The 23,697-nt window shown below is 43.1% G+C and overlaps 1 protein-coding gene across 1 annotated transcript in view; it reads left to right on the top strand.

Moving 5' to 3' along the window:
- LOC137310587 (ras-related protein Rab-31-like) overlaps positions 1-23,697 on the top strand; it is a 94,896-nt gene that overhangs the window by 47,775 nt on the left and 23,424 nt on the right. Inside the window, exons 5-6 of the mRNA XM_067978326.1 lie at positions 12,440-12,546; positions 20,876-20,985. Of these exons, the coding sequence (XP_067834427.1) occupies positions 12,440-12,546; positions 20,876-20,985 (217 nt within the window). The remainder of the gene's footprint in view (positions 1-12,439; positions 12,547-20,875; positions 20,986-23,697) is intronic.

Genomic DNA, 23,697 nt, shown 5'->3' with positions numbered 1-23,697 from the left:
CGGTTGTTTTTCAGACTGGAGGGAAGTATACAGTGATGTTCCCCAGGAGTCAGTATAAGGACCACTGCTCTTTTTGATATATATTAATGACCTGGACTTGGGTATTAAGGGTATAATTTCAAAGTTTGCAGATAACACAAAACTCAGAAGGATAGTAACAGACTTCAGAAGGATATAGACAGACACATGGCAGATGAAATTTAACACAGAGAAGTGTGAAGTAATGCATTTTAGTAGGAAGAATGAGAAGAGGCAATATAAACTAAATGGTACAATTTTAAAGGGGATGCAGGAACAGAGAGACCTGGGGATGTACGTACACAAATCTTTGAAGGTGGCAGGACAAGTTGAGAAAGGCTGTTAAAAAAGCATATGGTGTGCTGGGCTTTAATAATAGAGGCATATAGTACAAAAGCAAGGAAGTTATGGTAAACCTTTATAAAACACTGGTTAGGCCTCAGCTGGAGTGTTGTGTCCAATTCTGGGCACCACACTTTAGGAAGGATGTGAAGGCCTTATAGAAGGTGCAGAAGAGATTTACTAGAATGGTACCAGGGATGAGGGACTTCAGTGGAGAGACTGGAGAAGTTGGAGTTGTTCTCCTTGGAACTGAGAAGGTTAAGGGGAGATTTGATAGAGGTGTTCAAAATTATGAACGGTTTTGACAGAGTAAATAAGGGGAAATTGTATCCAGTGGCAGAGGTGTGAGTAACCAGAGGACACAGGTTTAAGGTAATTGGCAAAAGAACCAGAGGCAACATGAGGAAACATTTTTTTACTCAGCGAGTTATGATGATCTGAAATGCACTGCCTGAAAGGGTGGTGAAAGCAGATTGAATAGTAATTTTCAAAAAGGAATTGGATAAATACTTGAAGGGAAAAAATTTACATGGCTACGGGGAAAGAGCAGGGGAGCGGAATTAATTGGATACCTTTCAAAGAGCCAGCACAGGCACGATGGCCTCTTCCTGTGTTGTACCAACTATGATACTGTGAAACACCCCATGTTTTTTTTTTAATTCGTTCATGGGATGTGGGCGTCACTGGCAAGGCCAGCATTTATTGCCCATCCCTAATTGCCCTTGAGATGGTGGTGGTGAGCCGGAGAGAATGTGGCTGGATAGAACATGTATTGTTATTAATATCAAGCCTTTAATTATTTTTCTGTTATTCAGTATATTCGTAGATGAGAAGGCAAAGCTAAAGAGTAATACACAGTTCTGTAAACACATTAACATTGCATTATGATTTTTTTTTTTGGCTAACCAGCTGTCTGACATGCATAGACACCCATCACCATGCTTATAAGTCTTAAAATAAATCTACTGAGAAATCCACATAGCAAGAATTTATGTTTATCCATCAGGGAATGCACACTATCTGTAAGGGCATACCAACTTACCAATGTTTCGAGAGCTTGAGTGCAGGTTAGCGTCATCATGGTGTGGTTTTACTTTAAATTTTCCGCAGAATACAGGTATTCAAATTATAATTCCAAAAAGGTTCCCCAAGCATTATACATATAGTTGTATGTCAAAATGTCCCATTTTGAAGTGGATGCAGAAGTTGGCTGCTGCTGTACCTAGACTTGCAACAGCAACCGTTACAGTAAAGAGTGGCCCAGCATAGTCGTGTTCTGCACCACAAATACCTTTTTCACATGACCTACAAAATCTTCAATTCATCTCTAATGTGGTTTATGAAAAGTGTGCACAAAGGTATTAAAATTTTAGGTGAATCAAACGACACCTTTGATTGGTGTGAGCGTGTCCCAGCCTAATATAAGATATGCGATTTGAGAACCTTTCACTCACTCACTCACCTGACGAAGGAGATAATCTCCGAAAGCTTGTGATTTTAAAATAAAATTGTTGGACTATAACCTGGTGTTGTAAGATTCCTTACATTTGTCCACCCCAGTCCATCACCGGCATCTCCACATCATGCATATTTTAAAAATGTTCATATTGTACAAGTAATAATGTCAAAGCATGCAAATATTATTGTACTTGAGTGGAACACATGGTATAAAAGGAATAGTTGCAGTTTTGATTTGCCTTTTTTTCAAAATCTTGCACAGTTATGTCGACCCACTATATAATGAGACTTGAAAGAGAATAATAAGTAAGTTTTGCAGCTTGAAAATTGTGGGTCATTATTCTACTTTCACTGATCTGTGCTTCAGTATCAGTACAGATCTACCACAAAAATAGCACAAAGTCATGAATGTTCTTCACTAAAAACCTAAAATTTTAATACCTTTGTGCACACTTTTCATAAACCACATTAGAGATGAATTGGGATATTTTGACATACAACTATATGTATAATACTTGGGGAACCTTTTTGGAATTATAATTTGAATACCTGTATTCTGCGGAAAATTTAAAGTAAAACCACACCATGATGACGCTAACCTGCACTCAAGCTCTCGAAACATTGGTAAGTTGGTATGCCCTTACAGATAGTGTGCATTCCCTGATGGATAAACATAAATTCTTGCTATGTGGATTTCTCAGTAGATTTATTTTAAGACTTATAAGCATGGTGATGGGTGTCTATGCATGTCAGACACCTGGTTAGCCAAAAAAAAATCATAATGCAATGTTAATGTGTTTACAGAACTGTGTATTACTCTTTAGCTTTGCCTTCTCATGTATGAATATACTGAATAACAGAAAAATAATTAAATGCTTGATATTAATAACAATACATGTTCTATCCAGCCACATTCTCTCCGGCTCACCACCACCATCTCAAGGGCAATTAGGGATGGGCAATAAATGCTGGCCTTGCCAGTGACACCCACATCCCATGAACGAATTAAAAAAAACATGGGGTGTTTCACAGTATCATAGTTTGTACAACACAGGAAGAGGCCATTCAGTCCATCGTGCCTGTGCTGGCTCTTTGAAAGCTATCCAATTAATTCCACTCCCCTGCTCTTTCCCCGTAGCCATGTAAATTTTTTCCCTTCAAGTATTTATCCAATTCCTTTTTGAAAATTACTATTCAATCTGCTTTCACCACCCTTTCAGGCAGTGCATTTCAGATCATCATAACTCGCTGAGTAAAAAAATGTTTCCTCATGTTGCCTCTGGCTCTTTTGCTGTTCACCTTAAATCTGTGTCCTCTGGTTACTCACACCTCTGCCATTGGATACAATTTCCCCTTATTTACTCTGTCAAAACCGTTCATAATTTTGAACACCTCTATCAAATCTCCCCTTAACCTTCTCAGTTCCAAGGAGAACAACTCCAACTTCTCCAGTCTCTCCACTGAAGTCCCTCATCCCTGGTACTATTCTAGTAAATCTCTTCTGCACCTTCTATAAGGCCTTCACATCCTTCCTAAAGTGTGGTGCCCAGAATTGGACACAACACTCCAGCTGAGGCCTAACCAGTGTTTTATAAAGGTTTACCATAACTTCCTTGCTTTTGTACTATATGCCTCTATTATTAAAGCCCAGCATACCATATGCTTTTTTAACAGCCTTTCTCAACTTGTCCTGCCACCTTCAAAGATTTGTGTACGTACATCCCCAGGTCTCTCTGTTCCTGCATCCCCTTTAAAATTGTACCATTTAGTTTATATTGCCTCTTCTCATTCTTCCTACCAAAATGCATTACTTCACACATCTCTGTGTTAAATTTCATCTGCCATGTGTCTGTCTATATCCTTCTGAAGTCTGTTACTATCCTTCTGAGTTTTGTGTTATCTGCAAACTTTGAAATTATACCCTTAATACCCAAGTCCAGGTCATTAATATATATCAAAAAGAGCAGTGGTCCTTATACTGACTCCTGGGGAACATCACTGTATACTTCCCTCCAGTCTGAAAAACAACCGTTTACGACTACTCTCTGCTTTCTGTACCCTAACCAATTTTGTATCCATGCTGCCATTGTCCCTTTAATCCCATGGGCTATAATTTTGCTAACAAGTCTATTATGTGGTACTTTATCAAATGCCTGTTGAAATTCAATAACTCAACATCAACCGCAAGACCCTCATCAACCCTCCATTACTTCATCAAAGAACTCAATCAAGTTAATCAAACAAGATTTTCCTGTAACAAATCCGTGCTGACTTTCATTTATTGGCCCATACCTTTCTAAGTGCCAATTAATTTTGACCCGGATTATTGTCTCTAAAAGTTTCCCCACCACCGACCTTAGGCTGACTGGCCTGTAATTGATGTGTTTATCCCTCTCCCCTTTTTTGAATAACCATCCCCATATCTAAGGAGAATTGGAAGATTTTTGCCGCCTTTACTTCCCTCAGTAAGCGAGGATGCACCCCATCTGGACCGGGTGACTTTTCTACTTTTGAGTCCTGTCAATCTTCTAAGTACATCCTCTTTATCTATTTTTATCCTATCCAATATCGCTACTACCTCCTCCTTTACTTCTACAATGGCAGCATTCTCGTCTCTTGTGAAGACGGATGCCAAATATTCATTTAGTACTTCAGCCATGCTCTCTGCCACCATAAGATCTCCTTTTTTGTCCCTAATCGGTCCTACCCTTTTACTACTTTGTAGTGTAAAGATCAGGGCCTGCCTGAAGGAAAAGTCTCATTGTTAAGAAATTGAGGTCATTTTTTTTGTACTTCGACATTTTTCCCCCTATTTCTCTTCCATCAAATTAGCTGTTCTTGTCCCTATTATTCCTTTTAGGAGATTGCAGAATATGGACATCTCCTTGGATTTTAAGTCTGGCCCTCCAGGTGGCTTGGCGAGTTGATCCAGTGAATAGCTGAGCCTTGTTGAACAGTAAGGTCTCAGGCTTGATCTCTGGTCTCTCAATCAGGGTGGCAGTGGCGACTCTGTAATTGGCCTCACTACCTCTTGGTTAAGGAGATGAAAATCACCCAGATTTCTCACTCCTGATCACTAGCCAATGAAAATTGGTGTGTGGATGGTGTATGAGGAAAGGCTTGATCTTGGATGCATTGCCCCCACAGTTGAATAACTTGCCAACATTCACATGAATAATGGCCACTTGGGTGGCTGATACTGTTGGAAGCACAGCTGGAAGAGAGAAAGGAAACTGCAAGAGGTTAAAAAAAACAACACTTGGAAAAAGAAAAGGATGTCATTCCATTTTATGCTTGATGAAGATGCAGCATGGGGTCTTTCCTCCTCTAGAACAGTTTTCCTTCTTTTCCCGACCCCTCTCTGTGATAACCTAGCTAAATCTGATGAAAGCTTTCCTCTTGTAGAAAACCCACGTTCATACGTGGATTCATACTTGGCACTCCAGTTCTTTAGAATTGTAGGTACCAGGCCAATTTACACGAGGGACTTTCAGAGATTGTGTAACTTGCTCCCTCGATACCGTGGTTGGAAGGTGCCCTGCCGAATATGTAGCTGAGCCACGTGGACTACAAAACCCAGGTTCGATCCCTAGTCTGTGATGGCAGCCAATCTCAACTGCATTGACAGTGGAAATGCGACAGTCATTGACAGCCACCTGCACTGGAGAGAAGTAAATAGTCAGGGTTTGCACTCTGAATCAGTGACTTTTGCTGGAAAATGCATGTGAGTTAATATTGGTAATGACAGGATTGTGCTCGGCTGCGATACACCAACAACAACTTGCATTTATATAGCTCCTTTAACGTAGGAAAACAGCCCAAGGCACTTCACATTAGCGTTATCAAACAAAATTTGACACCGAGCCAAGGAAAGAGATATTAGGATGGGTGACTAAAGGGTTGGTCAAAGAAGTAGATTTTAAGGAGGAACTTCAAGGAGGAGAGAAAGGTGGAGTGGGAATTCCAGAGCTTAGGGCCTAGACAGCTGAAGGCACGGCCCCCAATGGTGGAGCAAGAGGAGTGGGGGGATGCACAAGAGGCCAGAGCTGGATGAACGCAGAGTTCTTGGAGGGTTGTCGGGCTGGAGGAAGTTACAGAGATAGGGAGGAGTGAGGCCATGCAGGGATTTGAACATGAGGATGAGAATTTTAAAATGGAGGCATTGACAGCCAGTGTAGGTCAGTGAACACAGGGGTGATGGGTGAGCAGAACTTAGTGCAGGTTAGGATATGGGCAGCAAAGTTTTGGATGAACTGAAGGGTAGAAGATGGGAGGCCGTCCAGGAGAGTATTGGAATAGTTGAGTCTGGAGGTAACAAAAGCATGAATGAGGGTTTCAGCAGCAGATTAGCTGGGGCAGTAGCGGAGACGGGCGATACTATGGAGGTGTAAGAAGGCAGTCTTTGTGGTGGAGAAGATATGGGGTCAGAAACAGCTCAGGATTAAATAGGACGCCAAGGTTGCAAACAGTCTGGTTCAGCCTGAGACAATGGCCAGGGAGAGGGTTGGAATTGGTGGTGATGCCTCCTATGGTTGAGTAGCCTGTTGATACTCACCGTCTCGGCTTGCACAAGACGAAGCCCACCTGAGCAAGGTGCATAAGAGCAAATGGTGCCTGTGAAACCATATCACACCATGGGTCACCACTTTCATGAGAGGAAGTAATTTCTAGGGAAATTGGTGGTAAATTTTGAAAGACATGATTCACAGTGCAGACCTAAACCTGACATTTAACAAAAGAACTCTCCCTTTTGCAGTAATGGTATGGACAATAGTTGTAGATCAGCCATTAATCCCTTAACAATCACAGAAGTGAGGGTTTCTGAAACATAACTTGAGTAACCCCCAAGGAACACGTGCTCTGTTACTTCTGTGTCGGGTGAGGAGGCAAAATTTCTAAAAATTACTTTTACCATTTTTAAAATGGTGTCAGTATAATGAAGAATATTAACAGTAAATTTCTCATTTTAAGACAGTCCCCCAGCTCAGCTACAGCATATTAGGAGCCTCTGGTAGTCTCATATACTGCTTGAATGTTGCTGTGGGTACCTTTTGGAGCAAAATCAATTCACAGCATCCATTAATAAAAAATCATCAAAGACTTTCTTGAAATTATCACATTACTGCGTACAAGTCATTAGCAAAGGCTGATGACTGGGATGTGATGCAATTTTTCTCATGTAATGTTACAAACCAGCATTGGAAGATTTTCAGTAGACTGCAGTCAATATTTATCCATTTACATTGATTGTTTCGTGGCTACTTGTACAGTATTTCAGGCTATCTGATGTCTCTGGTACCTCCTAATGGACTGTAAGGGACACAAGATTTAGTAAAATACAGATGTGACTCCCAAGATGTATTGAATAATTCCGAAGCTCCTTGAACACTCGGTCGCTAAGTGCATTGCTCGGAGTGGAATTGAGCGATACAGACCACGAAGGTTCGAAAATTCGATTCCTGGTCTGTGCTGAGTTGGTTAATCTTGGAACGATCCTGTAATTGGTTTCAGCAAAGGAGCAGAAAAAAAATTAATCATGGCTCCCTGAAGAAAAGAAAAACAGCATATCTAAAATAAAAGCAGAATTCGCTGAAAATAAATAACAGCGCCAATTTTATGAGGTTGTGCATGCGTCATGGGGCCGAATTTCCACCGTGGATTAGTTTGGAAAACCCAAGCGTGTTGACTCCATGCCTAATTTTCTGGTATTTTGCTGCCCACAAGCAGACTTCACTTCAGGTCCGTGAAACGCCCCCCCATTAGCTTATTAAAATAATTTTTATTTATTCCAATGCAGAATGATTCCACGCATGCACTCCTGACTGATCTCCTGGGCTCAGGGCAATTCTCATAACTTGGTTGGGAACCGGGGCCTTTAATTCCACCGCTGGATTTCCTGCCTCTGGTAGGCGAGAGGGAAATGCCTGTTGTCATGTGGCATAACCAATTAGTGCTAGTTGAAGAACAACATTTTTTTAAAGAAAAATTTACAATTTTAAAATTCCTTCTTTGCATAGTGCCCTGCAGTTGATTGCAGTAAGCAAAGTAGCCTTTCAAAGTGTAAGTCTTCTCTCCTGCAGCCCATAGCAACGCTGGATAACAGCAACACACCTGAGTTCACTAGATTGATTCCTGGGATGAGAGGGTTGACCTATAAGGAGAGAACGAGTAGAATGGGCCTGTACTCTCTGGAATTTAGTCGGATGAGAGGTGATCTCATTGAAACATATAAGATTCTTCGAGGGCTTGACAGGGTAGAAGCTGAGAGGCTGTTTTCCTTGGCTGGAGAGTCTAGAACTCGGCGTCATAGTCTCAAGATAAGAGGTCGGCCATTTAGGACTGAGATGAGGAAAAAATACTTCATTGTTGTGAATCTTTGGAATTCTCCACCCCTGAGGGCTGTGGATGCTCAGTCTTGAATATATTCAAGATTGAGATCAATAGGTAATGGAATCAAGGGATATGGGGATAGGGCAGGGAAGTGGAGTTGAGGTAGAAGATCAGCCATGATCTTATTGAATGGTGGAGCAGGCTGGAGGGGTCGTATAGCCTACTCCTGCTCCTATTTCTTATGTTCTTATGAGTTCCTTATGACCAGCATTGTTACTGTACAAGTGATAGAAAATATGACCTATTATGTATTCTCTTGTTTCAGTTGAATTATAATACACCCTTATTTGGGCTAAAACATTATGTACCTGACATTACTTACGTCCTGGACATGCTGTTGGATTGGGTGCACCAGTGGAATGGCTCCCTGCCTGATTTTCCTCCCATGCCCACTCAGATTACATTGGTTGGAGCGGAAATTTAGACCGGTGTTGTAGGATTGTGATTGACGATCTCCGTGTAATTTTTGGTTCCTGGGTATTTCTGTTTGGCTGCATTGTACACAGTGCATATTCTGGTAGCTTCCATTTTCAGACCTTTTTGCTGCAGCCTGCATTTTTGCATCAGACTCTTGTCTGCAGTTTGGGCCATTTCTACAATTGGTGCAGCTCAGCAAGGTGGCAGGATAGAAATCCCTTTGGATATTCCCATTTGTGCTGTGTGACATTGATGAGGAGGATGAATTCTTCAGTCCTCTTCAGATGTGAAAAGTACCTGAGGGGCTATGTGCGCTCCTGCACATTATACCTCAGGACCTGAGTATACAGATCGTACCTGAGGATGTCTGAGGAGATCCATCATTGGTGGTTCTGCTTCCCCAGAGATGCAGAGACCAAGCTATGCACTTGTAGCAGGCTGATCTTCAGTCAAATCAAAGAACTGGTATGGCACAACCTGTAGCTGTGAAGGTGACAATGGCAATAACTTTTTATGTTACTGGTTCCTTCCAGGCCACCAGATGAGACACCAACCAAATCAGCCAGTGTTGTCCCTGCAACAGCAGGAGCCACATTCAACAGTGTACTGGTTGTCAGTTCCTGTCCTCTCTCTCTGGCAGTTCCTCACTCCTTTGAGGAGCCTGGTTAGAGTGGGAGATTGTGCCAACTCTTTGAGGGAAGGCTGCCTCCAAGGGCCCTTCTCCTGCCATTTGCTTGATGCTGCGACTCCCTTCTAGATGCCTCACAATCTGCACGAGAACAGCCTGTAGCATGTCTATGATGTGGCTAAAGCCAGATATCACTACCATTTCCAAATGATAGGAACATGAGTAGGCCATTTAGCCACTCAAGCCTGTTCTGTCATTCAATGAGATCGTGGCTGATCTATGACCTAACTCCGTATACCCGCCTTAAACAGTCTATCAAATCTGTCAGTGACACATTCCAATAACTGGCTGCCCAAGGTCTCAGTGAGAGAACTCTGTTCCATGCTTGCTCCCTCACTGCTTTGGAGTTTCCTTGCAGAGGGCTGCAAAGAATCTATTTACTCCATTGTCTGCTGCATGTCAATAAGGCCCTCCCTTATTGGGGACTGTAGTGATGTGAGAGGTGTGCATTCTCTGACAGCTACTGCAGGCTGCTCATGGTGGTCTCAACTGATGTAATAAATGTGTTTTGCTCCTGTATTAACTTGTGTGAAGGCAAGCTCGTTAGAATACCAATCCCTTGCCCATGCTTTTAGCAACTGCTGTGGTTTGGCAGCCTCATCAGATCTTTCTGCTTCCTCTCCTGCCATCAGCACTTAGTCCTTCTCACTTATTACTTGTGTTTTATTCAGTGCCACGTTCTCAAACTCACTAACTGTAGGCTCCGAGGTGCTAGTATCTGTGTTGGTGCTTGGGGCAGGTAGAGTGCTTGGCGCAATATATTGTGACATGCCAGGTTCTGTAGTACCATTTGCTCTCACCTTGGGAAGTACCTTTTGGAAGAGAAAAGGAAGATGAATTACAATTACAATGTATCTGCCTTCAAAGAGACATCCTTGTCAACCATATACCACTTCAGTCACCGAGTATACTTCTCAACTCCCGTCTAAGAGCAAGCAGCAGTGGAGGCAAAAATCCTGGAATAATTCAGGAGATAATTAGATGCTGTAATGGGGGAAAGTGTAGGCTTCTAGGGAAGGAAGAATACGATGGGCTGAATAGTCTCCCTTATCCTCTTACTTTCATGATCGAGTTAACTGATTAAGCCGGGGTAGGGCTGGCGCTACAAATGGCTTCAGAGTCAGTGGGACCAGGTAGGGAAAGTTTAAAAAATAAAAATCACGCAGGGATCCCACTCCCAATCTCTAAGCAGTGGCCTCTTCTAGGAATATGCATGTGTGGATATTGGGTGAGGTCAAGATCTGGCTCAATTGTAATGCAGCATGTGATTCAATACCTAACTAATACTCACCGTCTGAGCGCACACATGAAGAATGGTCTGTTTGGTTAGTTACTGGAGGACCCCCTGGATCCGTGGAACTACACCTTAGCACGCATGGCCATCTTTAGGAGAAGAGGGCATAAGGCACCAAAATTGGGGGGAGGAAAATATGGAGATATATAACATTCGAGATATATGCAAATCTCATTATTAATCACACTCTCTTGCTTTTACCTCTCCCAGCGTGTATAACATGATTCCTCTGTGTCCAGATATATTTTATATACTAATGGATCACTTGTGGCATTGCTCACACAGTGAATTGGGTGGGGAACGTTTGACAGGGAAGGTGTTACAGGATGCAGTTGTAACACTTACAAGAAGTGTGCTCTAAATACAAAACTTTTAATATATTATAGATATATATCTATAGCAACATCAAAAGGGGAGTGGGACTAATTGGTAAATCTTTCAGAGAGCCAGCACAGGCACAATGGGCCGAATGGCCTTCTGTGCTCGATGATGCTATGTTATCTCACTGCACTGTATAGTAAGCAGGAGAAACAATAGGGATTAAGCCGGAGGGAAAAAGTAAAATGGAAAGGGTTAGAGGCATGATTGAAAAGAAGAGTTTTTAATGAGGGTTTGGTATGTATTTCTTTCTTGTACACAGCTAATGGAACTGGAATCGAATAAGGTCGGCTAAATGAGCCTAGCAGTAAAATCCGATTTTAAAAAAACATATCTCCAGATAATTCTCAGACATGCTTGAAGAAAAAACTATGACTCAGCATCCAATGATAACATTCGCAGGACCAAACTAATGTCTAACCCAAACTGTCTTAACAGCAATCTTTCCAGACTGAGCAGTTTCCATTTCTGACTGCACTTTCCACGGGTCAGAGAAAATATTTTTGCGTAAATGCTCACATACAACATTCCTGAGGTTGAGATGGTCCAGAAGTACAGCTCCAGGCACCCAAACAGATCATCATATCTCTTCTAGTCTCAGGGCCACCCTGACATGAAAAAGCTGTCTGCCGCTGTTTAGGAATTTGTCTGTTCCGGATCTGGAGAGGTTTCAACTCAGAGGGAAAGAAAGAAAGTCAGAAAGAAGAACGGAAGACTTGCATTTCTGTCGCCCTTTTCACAACCTCAGGACGTTCCAAAGCGCTTCACAGCCAATTAAGTACTTTTGAAGTGCAGTCACTGTTGTAATGTAGGAAACATGGCAGCCAATTTACACACAAGGTCCCACAAACAGCAATGTGATAATAACCAGATAATCTGTTTTAGTGATGTTGGTTGAGGGATAAATATTGGTCAGGACACGGGGAGAACTTCCCTGCTCATCTTCGAAATAGTGCCATGGGATCTTTTATATCCACCAGAGAGGGCAGATGGGGCCTCGGTTTAACGTCTCATCCGAAACGCGGCACCTCCAACAGTGCAGCACTCAATGAAATGGGCGATTTACTCTGCTGCAAGGAAACCTGTTCGTCAGAGTTCCCTCAAAAAAAGAGCCGATGTAGCCATGAATTATCCCATGGGAAGTTTAGGAAAAACTTCACTTTTAGAAATTCCAGGATTTTTAAAAATAGTAGTTTGTTGTTTTCAGTGATCTAAAGGATGAAAGGTTACATAGTAACCATCCAATTCTGGAAATATCAACACCACTCTCTCACTGGGAAATGGCACACGGTGAAGGAGAACCAAAAGAGGAGATAAAATAACCGAAAGAGGCAAGATAAAAATAAACGTAACATTTCTTATTATTTTTATTACTAAAGCCAAACTTACAGACTGTGAGAAAATAATGTCTGTTTTATTTGGAGCTATCATGTTCATTCTGTGTTTTCACTCAGGAATCATTCTACACTTTGAAGAAATGGGTAAAAGAATTGAAAGAGCACGGGCCTGAAAATATTGTGGTGGCAATTGCTGGAAACAAATGTGACCTTTCTGACATGAGGTTGGTATCTGCACAACATAATCTAGGTTGGTTTGAACAGAAGCGGCAGGGCAGATTATTTCTGCCCTTTTAACAACTAAATATTGCACTGCAAAGTATCTTAATCTGTTTTGAAAATTGACAGCAGAATGGGCATGTAATTGGCAAATTAATTTCAATATAGATAAGTGTGAGGTGGTACATTTTGGTAGGAAGAATAAGGAGGCCGCATACTGCTTGGAAAATAAGAGTCTAAATGGAATAGAGGAGCAAAGGGATCTCAGGGTACAGATACACAAATCACTAAAAGTAGTGACGCAGGTTAATAAAGCCATTAAAAAGGCAAATTAAACACTAGGATTCATTTCTGGAGGGATAGAATTGAAAAGCAAAAACTTGTATAGAACTTGGTTCGACCACACTTGGAGCATTGTGCACAGTTCTGGTCTCCATATTACAGAAAGGATAGAGAGGCATAGGAGAGGGTGCAAAAAAGATTTACAAGGATGATACCAGAACGGAGTGGATATCCTCATCAGGAAAGGCTGAACAGGCTGGGGCTCTTTTCTGTAGAAAGAAGGTTGAGGGATGACCTGATGGAGGTCTTTAAGATAATGATAGGGTTTGATAGGGTAGATGTAGAGAAAATGTTTCCACTTGTGGAGGGAGTTCAAAGCTGGAGGCCTAAATATAAAATAGCCGCTAATAAATCCAATAAGGAATTCAGGAGAAACTCCACTGCACGAGGCAAATAGCATAGATGCATTTAAGGGAAAGCTAGATAAACACATGAAGGAGAAAGGAATAGAACGGTATCCTGATAGGGTTAGATGAATTAGGGAGGGAGGAGGCTCGAGTGGAGCATAGACCAGTTGGGCCAAATGGCCTGTTTCTGTGCTGTAGTTTCGATGTAGCTCGATGATGTGATAAATGAAGTGAAGTAATGAGCTCGGCGCAGTTGCTCGCCTTTTTACCTCTGACCAAATAGTTATGTTCGAGCCCTATATCAGGCTTTGAGCTCATAATCAAGAGTGACACTCCACTTCACTACTGAGGTGCTGTTGGAGGTGCTGTCCACCAGATGTATTGTTAAACCAGGTCTGGCTGTGGTTCATGTGGATCCCATGGCAACAGTTGGAAGAACAGGGAGATCTGCTGAGCAACATTCCTTCTTCAGCCAATATACTATAGCAAATTAAGTTGGCATTCATCTCACGGCTGTTTGTGGGAGGCTGCTGGAACAGATTGGCTACTATTTTTGCCCATGTAACAATAGTCACTGCACTTTAAAAGTAATTCATTGTTTTGAGGTGATTTGAGATGTTTGAGATGGAACATAATTCAATTTTTATGTCCCATCTGTAAACTGACAATCAGGTGACACCTTTTAAAATAAATAACAGCAACAACTTACGTTTACAGAGAACCCGTAAAAAGATTGCTTCACAATTGGGGATTAAATCCAAGCAGGAAGTAAGAGGGACGTTAGGCGAGGTGGCCAAAGGTGCGACTGAAAAAGTAGGTTTTGAGGATGCTTTTGAAGGTGGCGTGAGCTGTAACAAGGTGGAAGGCCCAGGAAGGGAGTTCCAGAGTGTGGAGGCAAGAGGATTGAAGTGGCTGCCACCAAAGGTAGAATGGGGGAAGAGGGAAATGTGCAGTATACCAGGGTTGGAAGAGTGGAGGGTGTAGTAGGGATTTAACACTGGAGTAGGTTGCAGAAGTAGGGTGGAGCTAGGCAACGGAAGGATTTGAAGATGAGAACAAAACTTTTGATGGTAATATGCTGAGGAACAGAGAGGCAATGAAAAGGGAGTGGGTAAGCACCTAAACTAGGTGACAGAATTAGTCACCACAAGCTTGAAATTCCTGTGCACATGGGGTTGACCAATGGAGATAAAACACGTCCATCTTGTGCTGTGATAGTATTGTAGAACCACTTGAAGAATGGTGATGTACTACAAATACAGTGCAATGTAGCTGCAGTGCTGTGCAGTCTGCCCCATTAATGTTGTAAGGTGGATTCCACTGCAATAGAGCAACAAGAATATAACTACAAGGTTGTGTAGCTTTATTTCTGGCTGCCGGGCCTTCCCCGATGGCTGAGGAAGGTCGCTACAGGCTGACAGAATGAAAACACTTTACAAGCCCATGTGGGTAGGCTGAGCCACTCAATCCACTGGCAAGCAGAGAGGCACTAGAGGTGTTGAAAAGATCTCTAGGTGGGTCTTAGTGCCTACAAAGACTTGCTACACTGCTGCCCAAGTCAAGGTCACAGATGGTGACAGTGCCGTATGATAGGTACATGCAACATAAGTAGAATACTGCGAATAGTATCTGCGTGTTTAACTTTAGACAGTCAAGCTTCTCTGTTCTTTGTTGTGCTCTTTGAAGTTCGACACACCCCTGAAGAGCAGGCTGAGAGTTATTAGTCTGTTCTTTATGTACGTTTCAGAATCCCATAAAGAACAAAGACCTGTGTGGAAGAGGGACATGTAGAATTTGGGTCAGGGAGTCTCCTAATGATGTCATTAATGACCATGGGGGTCGATTGTACAAATCGTCATGTGGTCTGAATTAACAACTGGGACTTTTATCTTCATGGAGGGACTGGATTGCACTGTCAGAATTGGTCAACAGGTTTTGACTGGAAAAAAAAATTAGCCAACATCAGATGAAATAGCAATCTCGGTGAAATGGAATAGTTTATTGGAAAATTAAAATTAATTGAGCAACAACAACAACTTGCATTTTCATAGTACCCCTCACAAAGAACAATGTCTCAATGCTTACTGGGAGGAGGGTGGATGCCAAGCGGGAAATGTGCAAAGTTAAGGGAAAGGTGACGTGCACTAAAATAGATTTGGAAGTGGAAGAGAGTGAAAAAGACTTGTCTCTCAGTAATGTCTCACAGTACTTCACAATGAATTGCTTTTGAAGTTCAGTGACTGTTGTTATGTAGGCAGCCATTTTACACACAACAATATCCCACAAACAGCAAAGAGATGAATGATCAATAAATTTAATTTTGGTGGTGGGTGTTGATTGAGAGAGGAATGTTGGACAGGCTGCCAGGAGATCTCCCAGTGCTTGTTTGCAGAGTGCCATGGGATCTTTAACATCCACCTAATCAAAAGTTTGTTGATCCACATCCCAGGTAATCGATGTGAGCAATGTGTGAAGGAGTCCCTTCCTCCTCACGCCAGCAGAGAGCTCAACTGAGACTGGGGATGACTACATATTGTCTCAGTGGCCTTGAGTTTGCTTTCTAGGTTAATACATAAATAATGGGAAAAGAAATATGCTGGCTTGAATTTGATTTTGCTTTGTCCCTCAATTTTCGCCTTTCCTCTCTTGAAGATGGCGACTCAGCTTTGGGATATAGTTCGCCAAAGACAAGCAGGCAACCTGCGGCACTTCACTCCATTACCTCTTGCGTGAACCGAAAAAGCAAGCCCAAAGGCAGCGAGGCAATTTCACTGCCACCTCTTCCCTATCATTTCCAATGTCAGCTGGCCTTTCTGTTTCTACAGGGGAAAGCTGAAGGGAAGGATTGCTTCACCCATTCCTGAGTTGCATTGTCTGGGAGTTGAATCAGCAAGTAGAATTGGTATTTGTGGAGATACATGCAGACTGGATGATAATTTACTCGCAACTAAGAATACAGAGCACTAATACTAAATTGGGAAGCTATGCTGTGAGATCATTTTATATCTGGACAGAGCAACAGCATTCACAGACGCTCAAGATTTCAATTTAGTATGTGCCATAAAACTAAGTCTGTATGTGTTAATGTGCAACACTGGTATATAACAACCATCTTTGGGACTGACTGGCAGGAGCCCCAAAACTAGGGGTATGTTTCATCTTATTGAGGAGTTCACTTGTCCAGTGCCTTTTAAAACAAATTTCAGCGTATTTTACCAAACTGCCTCAACTTAAAAAAAGACTTTGGGTGGAGATTTTAACCCTATCCGCCTGGTGGGTGGGCAGTTAAAATTACCCAAGTTATTTACGTGCGCTGAAGCTGCTGGGAAACGACGGATCGCAATTTTAACCTGTTCAACTGAGCAGGCAACAAGGACACCCGCCCAAAGCTGGTGGGGTCACAGTTTACATATGCACGTTGGGTCCCGATGAATGCAATTTTAACTAGGCGGCCTGAGCAGGAAGCTGTGGTGAGTTTTCACCAGGCCAACCCGGTGAGGAAGCTGATTGGGGCCAGAAGGAGCCCAAAAGAGTAAGTTTTAAAATTATTTTTTAAACTTTTGTTGTGGGGCCAGGAGCTGCAGGAGTGGTCCTCCAGGCCCCACAAGAATAGCTTAGGCCTCCCCGCCGCGATCGCGCCCCTTCCCACCCCCGATTGTGGGACCTCTACAGGATAGCCCGGCAGCCGATCCCGCTACTTACCTGCTGTCAGTGGGCGTCCTCCCGGATGCGCGATTTTCCGCTGCTTCCCAACCGGAATGGTGGGAAGTCGGCCGGTGCAATTTTAATGAGGCCCAGCCGTTAAAATCATCTGAGTCTCATTCTGCTGTGGGTGAGCGGAAACTTAAACTCACCAGCGCTGTTTCCCTAGTTGACCTGAGGGCATTAAGCGCCAACCACATAGCATAGGACTGGAGTCGCATGTAGTTCAGACCATGTAAGGGTGGCAGTGAACCAATTGGGTTTATGTAGCATTTTTTAACATCATCAAAATGTCTCAGAACGTTTCACACAATGAATTGCTTTTGGAGTGTAGTAGGAACACAGGAACAGGAGTTTTTTTTTAATTCATTCACAGGATGTGGGCGTCGCTGGCAAGGCCGGCATTTATTGCCCATCCCTAATTGCCCTCGAGAAGGTGGTGGTGAGCCGCCTTCTTGAACCGCTGCAGTCCGTGTGGTGACGGTTCTCCCACAGTGCTGTTAGGAAGGGAGTTCCAGGATTTTGACCCAGCGACAATGAAGGAACGGCGATATATTTCCAAGTCGGGATGGTGTGTGACTTGGAGGGGAACGTGCAGGTGGTGTTGTTCCCATGTGCCTGCTGCTCTTGTCCTTCTAGGTGGTAGAGGTCGCGGGTTTGGGAGGTGCTGTCGAAGAAGCCTTGGCGAGTTGCTGCAGTGCATCCTGTGGATGGTGCACACTGCAGCCACAGTGCGTCGGTGGTGAAGGGAGTGAATGTTTAGGGTGGTGGATGGGGTGCCAATCAAGCGGGCTGCTTTATCTTGGATGGTGTCGAGCTTCTTGAGTGTTGTTGGAGCTGCACTCATCCAGGCAAGTGGAGAGTATTCCATCACACTCCTGACTTGTGCCTTGTAGATGGTGGAAAGGCTTTGGGGAGTCAGGAGGTGAGTCACTCGCCGCAGAATACCCAGCCTCTGACCTGCTCTCGTAGCCACGGTATTTATATGGCTGGTCCAGTTAAGTTTCTGGTCAATGGTGACCCCCAGGATGTTGATGGTGGGGGATTCGGCGATGGTAATGCCGTTGAATGTCAAGGGGAGGTGGTTAGACTCTCTCTTGTTGGAGATGGTCATTGCCTGGCACTTATCTGGCGCGAATGTTACTTGCCACTTATGAGCCCAAGCCTGGATGTTGTCCAGGTCTTGCTGCATGCAGGCTCGGACTGCTTCATTATCTGAGGGGTTGCGAATGGAACTGAACACTGTGCAGTCATCAGCAAACATCCCCATTTCTGACCTTATGATGGAGGGAAGGTCATTGATGAAGCAGCTGAAGATGGTTGGGCCGAGGACACTGCCCTCAGGAACTCCTGCAGCAATGCCCTGGGGCTGAGATGATTGGCCTCCAACAACCACTACCATCTTCCTTTGTGCTAGGTATGACTCCAGCCACTGGAGAGTTTTCCCCCTGATTCCCATTGACTTCAATTTTACTGGGGCTCCTTGGTGCCGCACTCGGTCAAATGCTGCCTTGATGTCAAGGGCAGTCACTCTCACCTCACCTCTGGAATTCAGCTCTTTTGTCCATGTTTGGACCAAGGCTGTAATGAGGTCTGGAGCCGAGTGGTCCTGGCGGAACCCAAACTGAGCATCGGTGAGCAGGTTATTGGTGAGTAAGTGCCGCTTGATAGCACTGTCGACGACACCTTCCATCACTTTGCTGATGATTGAGAGTAGACTGATGGGGCGGTAATTGGCCGGATTGGATTTGTCCTGCTTTTTGTGGACAGGACATACCTGGGCAATTTTCCACATTGTCGGGTGGATGCCAGTGTTGTAGCTGTACTGGAACAGCTTGGCTAGAGGCGCAGCTAGTTCTGGAGCACAAGTCTTCAGCACTACAGCTGGGATGTTGTCGGGGCCCATAGCCTGGGCCATTCAGCCCCTCGAGCCCGCTCCGCCATTTGATAAGATGATGGCTGATCTGTGATCTAACTCCATATCCTTTGGCCCATATCCCTTAATACCTTTGATTGGCAAAAAGCTATCTATCTCAGAATTAAAATTAGCAATTGAGCGAGTATCAATTGCCATTTGTTCTCATACTAGGCAGCACCCTAGTGACCATCATGTAGTCAAATGAAAATGTTTAGAATAGTTTTTATTTGAAAGGCTTTTTTTTCTGTCTCCTGGCTGTAGGGGTCCCATATTTGGGCAGTCTCAATCCAGTTATACATAGAATTCACAACATGATAACAGGCCACTTGACCCAACCACCCTCCATGGGAGCAAATATTTTTAATCACGTTTACCCACCCTGTTCCCACATCCCTTCAAACCCTTTTCCTTCAACCAACACAATCTAATCTTGAATGTTAACACAGGCATTGCCTCAATCACTAACCCTGAATTACACATGCTCACAACTCTCTGTGCGAAGAAGTTTCTTCTGCCTTCTATTCTAAATATCTTATATTTAATCTTGTATCTATGACTGTTCATTCTTGACCCCTCAACTATTGGAATCCGTCTGCTTCTTGTCCCCACCCTGTCCCATCCTTTCATAATTTTATACACTACCATCATATCGTCCTGCAATTGGCATTGTTTTAATGAGAAAAGATCTAATTATTCAAGTCTCTTTGTATTTGTGTGTTCTCATACTAGGCAGCACCCTAGTGAATTTGTATTGTACCCTCACTAAAGCCTCAATATCTTCCCTTTAGTTTGGAGCCCAATACTGCACACAGTACTCTAATTGAGGTCTTATTGAGGTTTTACATAGGCTCATTATTACCTCTTGGCTTTTATATTTAATATCTCTTGTGATTAAAATCTACAAATCCATTAACTGTTTACACAACGTTATCAACCTGAGGTGCTGCCTTTAATGTCTTGTGAACCCGTAGTCTCAAATTGCTTTGCCCTTCCACAGCACCGAGCCTATTTCTACTCTGTATAATTACTGTTGTTTTTTTTAACTAAAGTGCATTACCTCACACTTACTGACACTGAATTCCATCTGCCACTTTTTAATCCATTCCTCCATCTTATCAGTATTCCTCAGCAGTTTCCTTTTGGTCCACTAAAGAATTAACCATTTTGGTAGCATCTGCAAATTTTGACAACACTCGCCCTAGGCCTATATACGAATCATTGATATACACAATAAATAGAAGTTCTTAGTGGGCATCCGAAGTCAGGTGTGAACCAATTTCTAGGCCTTGATACCTTTCCCAAAGTAAGGCACCCAACACTGGCCACAATATTTTAATTGCGGCCTAACCAATGATTTGTGTAGATTTAGTCTTATCCAATAGATTTTATTTTTGAATTTATTTTTACTTGCTCCAGTTTTCTCCCCTTCCATCCTGAACGCTCTGACTCGTGCTGCGATCTGGTAATAAGGAGAGCGAGCATTGTCCACTATCTGCCCAATTGCCTGTTCTTCACATGTGAACCTAGGCAGCCTATTCGAATATGGGGGCATCAGAGTCAAGCCTCATCCTGTCCTCGCCTGGTGCCCAAACATGCTGTATAAAGTAAGAGCTATTAAATTGCAATCAAGAACGAGGTGCCTTGCTGGTTTTCCCTCCCTGGCCTACGGGTGCTGAGGCTCGTGGTAGCACTTTCACTGCCAATCTGGCTGAGATCAGCTGGCTTGGCACTGACTGCAGATCAGACCCAACACCTTGTGTTCTGTATGGGAAATTGAAATTCTCATACAAATAATTTTTGCTGTAACAGCCTATGCTTTAATGAAATGTAGATAAAACATCATCAGATGCTCACAATTTTTTTAAAAATGACTGTGTATGTGAATGAATATTAGTTCACAACAAAAAATGTGAAGCTGCCAATTGGATGAAAAACTTGCGAACCTCAAACTACTGAAGAATTTTTATTCTTTCTCCATTCCCGATTGATGCGGGTTTGTCTAATGAATCTTTCTTTGCGTTCCAGAGAGGTTACAATGAAGGATGCCATTGAGTACGCTAAGTTCATAAATGCGATTTTTGTTGAAGCAAGTGCAAAAACTGCCACTAATGTTGAAGAGCTCTTTGAAAGAATCAGTAAGTAATACTCGTTCATCTGAAATTACACCACCAGTTCATGAAGTTATCTTGTGTGAGAGGCTGTCCAGTCACACAAACTTTTTAAAAAAAAATGTAGAATCCAAGGTTAAAAAGAATAAAATATGTGGTAAATTATGAAGTAGTGATTAGATGATGCCAACCTCGCGTTTTAAAAGCTTTGGGAATGTTGGAGGAAGGGAACATTGAAGGGGATAAGGAGTCATACAGTTTTGAGATCCTGGGAAGGAATGAATTTGAGTAGGAGACTGTGTCGTGATTTTTGATTTCAATGCAATGGGGATGTACGGAGGAAGCAGAGCATGTAAAATAGCATCTCTGGAGTTTAGAAGGAAGAATGTAGGAAAGTTCATAGGTGATCTCTCAAATTGTCTCTATATTACAATCGTTCTCTATTGATACTGTCAGGCAACAAGCATTTTCTTGTGCCTTGTTCAGAGTGTGAGAGAATTGGTAGAGTTCAATAAACCTGGCATCAGAAAAAATTACCATTAACTTGATGGATTTTCATAAAAACTCAGCTGATTCACTAAGTTCTCCCCAATCTGGCCTACATGCACCTCTTAATGCCCTCCAAAATGGCCTAGGAAGGCATCCAGCTACAAAATTCAAATGAGAAGAAAATAGGCAACAGGATAAGAATAAAGCAATCTCAACACAGTTGGCTCTGCAGAGTTCTCCTTATTAACACCTGGGGACTGGTGAGCAACTTTGATATAACCCGTCCCACCGGCAGGATAGACCCTTCAAAAATGGAGGCATTTCATGGCTTCAGGCCAGGGAAATTTCCTGCTGATCACCATCACCATCTACGGTCCACTGACCGCTCAACTGGTAAATCAGTACTCCTCTATATTGAACGTCACCTGGAGCAAGGTATATTCTCTGGTGGTACTACCAAGTCACCCACCCAATGACCAAGCTAGTTCCTTCCTGAAGGACATAGCTACCAGTCTGGGCTTGAGCCAAGTGACGAGGGAACCAACACAAGGGAGTTACTGACTTGATCTTGTCCTCACCCACCTACCTGTCACAGATACAATCGGATTGGTAGGAGTCACCGCTGCATAGTGCTTGTGAGGACACAGTTCCTTCTGCACATTGAGGACATCCTACATCGTGTAGTGTGGCACTACTGTCACGCTAAACGGGACAAACTAAGGATAGATCTAGCCACTCAAAATTGGGCATCCATGAGGTGATTTGGACAGCAGCAGCAGAATTGTACAACACAATCTGTAATCTGATGGCATGGCACCCCTCACATCACTATCAAGCCAGGAAAGCAACCCTGGTTCAATGTGGAATATAGCCAGGAGCAGTACCAGGCATATCTTAGAATGAGGTATCAACCTAGCGAAGCTATCTTCATTTTAAATACCAAAAACCACAGGACTAAATGGTCCCATAATTAATGGATCAGAGCAAAGCTCCATAGCCCGACCACATCCATTCGAGAATGGTGGTGCACAATATAAAAACAGGGAGGTATTGCTGCAGTTATATAAGGTATTGGTGAGACCGCACCTGGAATACTGCATACAGTTTTGGTCTCCATACTTAAGAAAAGACATACTTGCTCTCGAGGCAGTACAAAGAAGGTTCACTCGGTTAATCCCGGGGATGAGGGGGCGGACATATGAGGAGAGGTTGAGTAGATTGGGACTCTACTCATTGGAGTTCAGAAGAATGAGAGGCGATCTTATTGAAACATATAAGATTGTGAAGGGGCTTGATCGGGTGGATGCGGTGAGGATGTTCCCAAGGATGGGTGAAACTGGAACTAGGGGGCATAATCTTAGAATAAGGGGCTGCTCTTTCAAAACTGAGATGAGGAGAAACTTCTTCACTCAGAGGGTAGTAGGTCTGTGGAATTTGCTGCCCCAGGAAGCTGTGGAAGCTACATCATTGAATAAATTTAAAACAGAAATAGACAGTTTCCTAGAAGTAAAGGGAATTAGGGGTTACGGGGAGCGGGCAGGAAATTGGACATGAATTTAGATTTGAGGTTAGGATCAGATCAGCCATGATCTTATTGAATGGCGGAGCAGGCTCGAGGGGCCGATTGGCCTACTCCTGCTCCTATTTCTTATGTTCTTATGTTCTAACTAATGGGAGGAAGAGACCCAATGAACATCTCAACTTCAGCCATGATGGAGACTAGCATGTGAGTGCAAGAGACAAGGCTGAAATGTTTGCAAATGTGAAGCTATGATACTGGCATCTATCTGATAATATGGAGAATTAGAATCATAGAAAGGTTACAGCACAGAAGGTGGCCATTTGACCCATCAAGTCCATGCTGGCTCTATGCAAGAACAATCCAGCTAGTCCCACTCCCCCACCTTTCCCCTGTAGCCCTGCAAATTTTTACCTTTCAAGTGCTTATCCAGTTCCCTTTTGAAGGCCATGATTGAATCTGCCTCCATCACCACCTCGGGCATTGCATTCCAGATCCTAACCACTCACTGTGTTTAAAAAAAAGTTTTTCCTCATTTGGTTCTTTTGCCATTCACCTTAAATCTATCTCCTCTGGTCCAAATTGCCGAAGTATGTCCTAGTCACACAAAAATAGGATTTTTATAACCTGGCTAATTACTGCCCTATCAGTTGTCTGCCAATTATTAGTAAAGTGATGGAAGGAGTTATCACCAATAATTAGGTGTCAGCCTTGGGTCAGGTTTTGCACAC

The sequence above is a fragment of the Heptranchias perlo genome, chromosome 3 (assembly GCF_035084215.1).
Source record: "Heptranchias perlo isolate sHepPer1 chromosome 3, sHepPer1.hap1, whole genome shotgun sequence".
NCBI lineage: Eukaryota > Metazoa > Chordata > Chondrichthyes > Hexanchiformes > Hexanchidae > Heptranchias > Heptranchias perlo.
The sequence above is the reverse complement of the archived record's forward strand: the minus strand, read 5'-3'. Positions and strand labels throughout refer to the sequence as shown.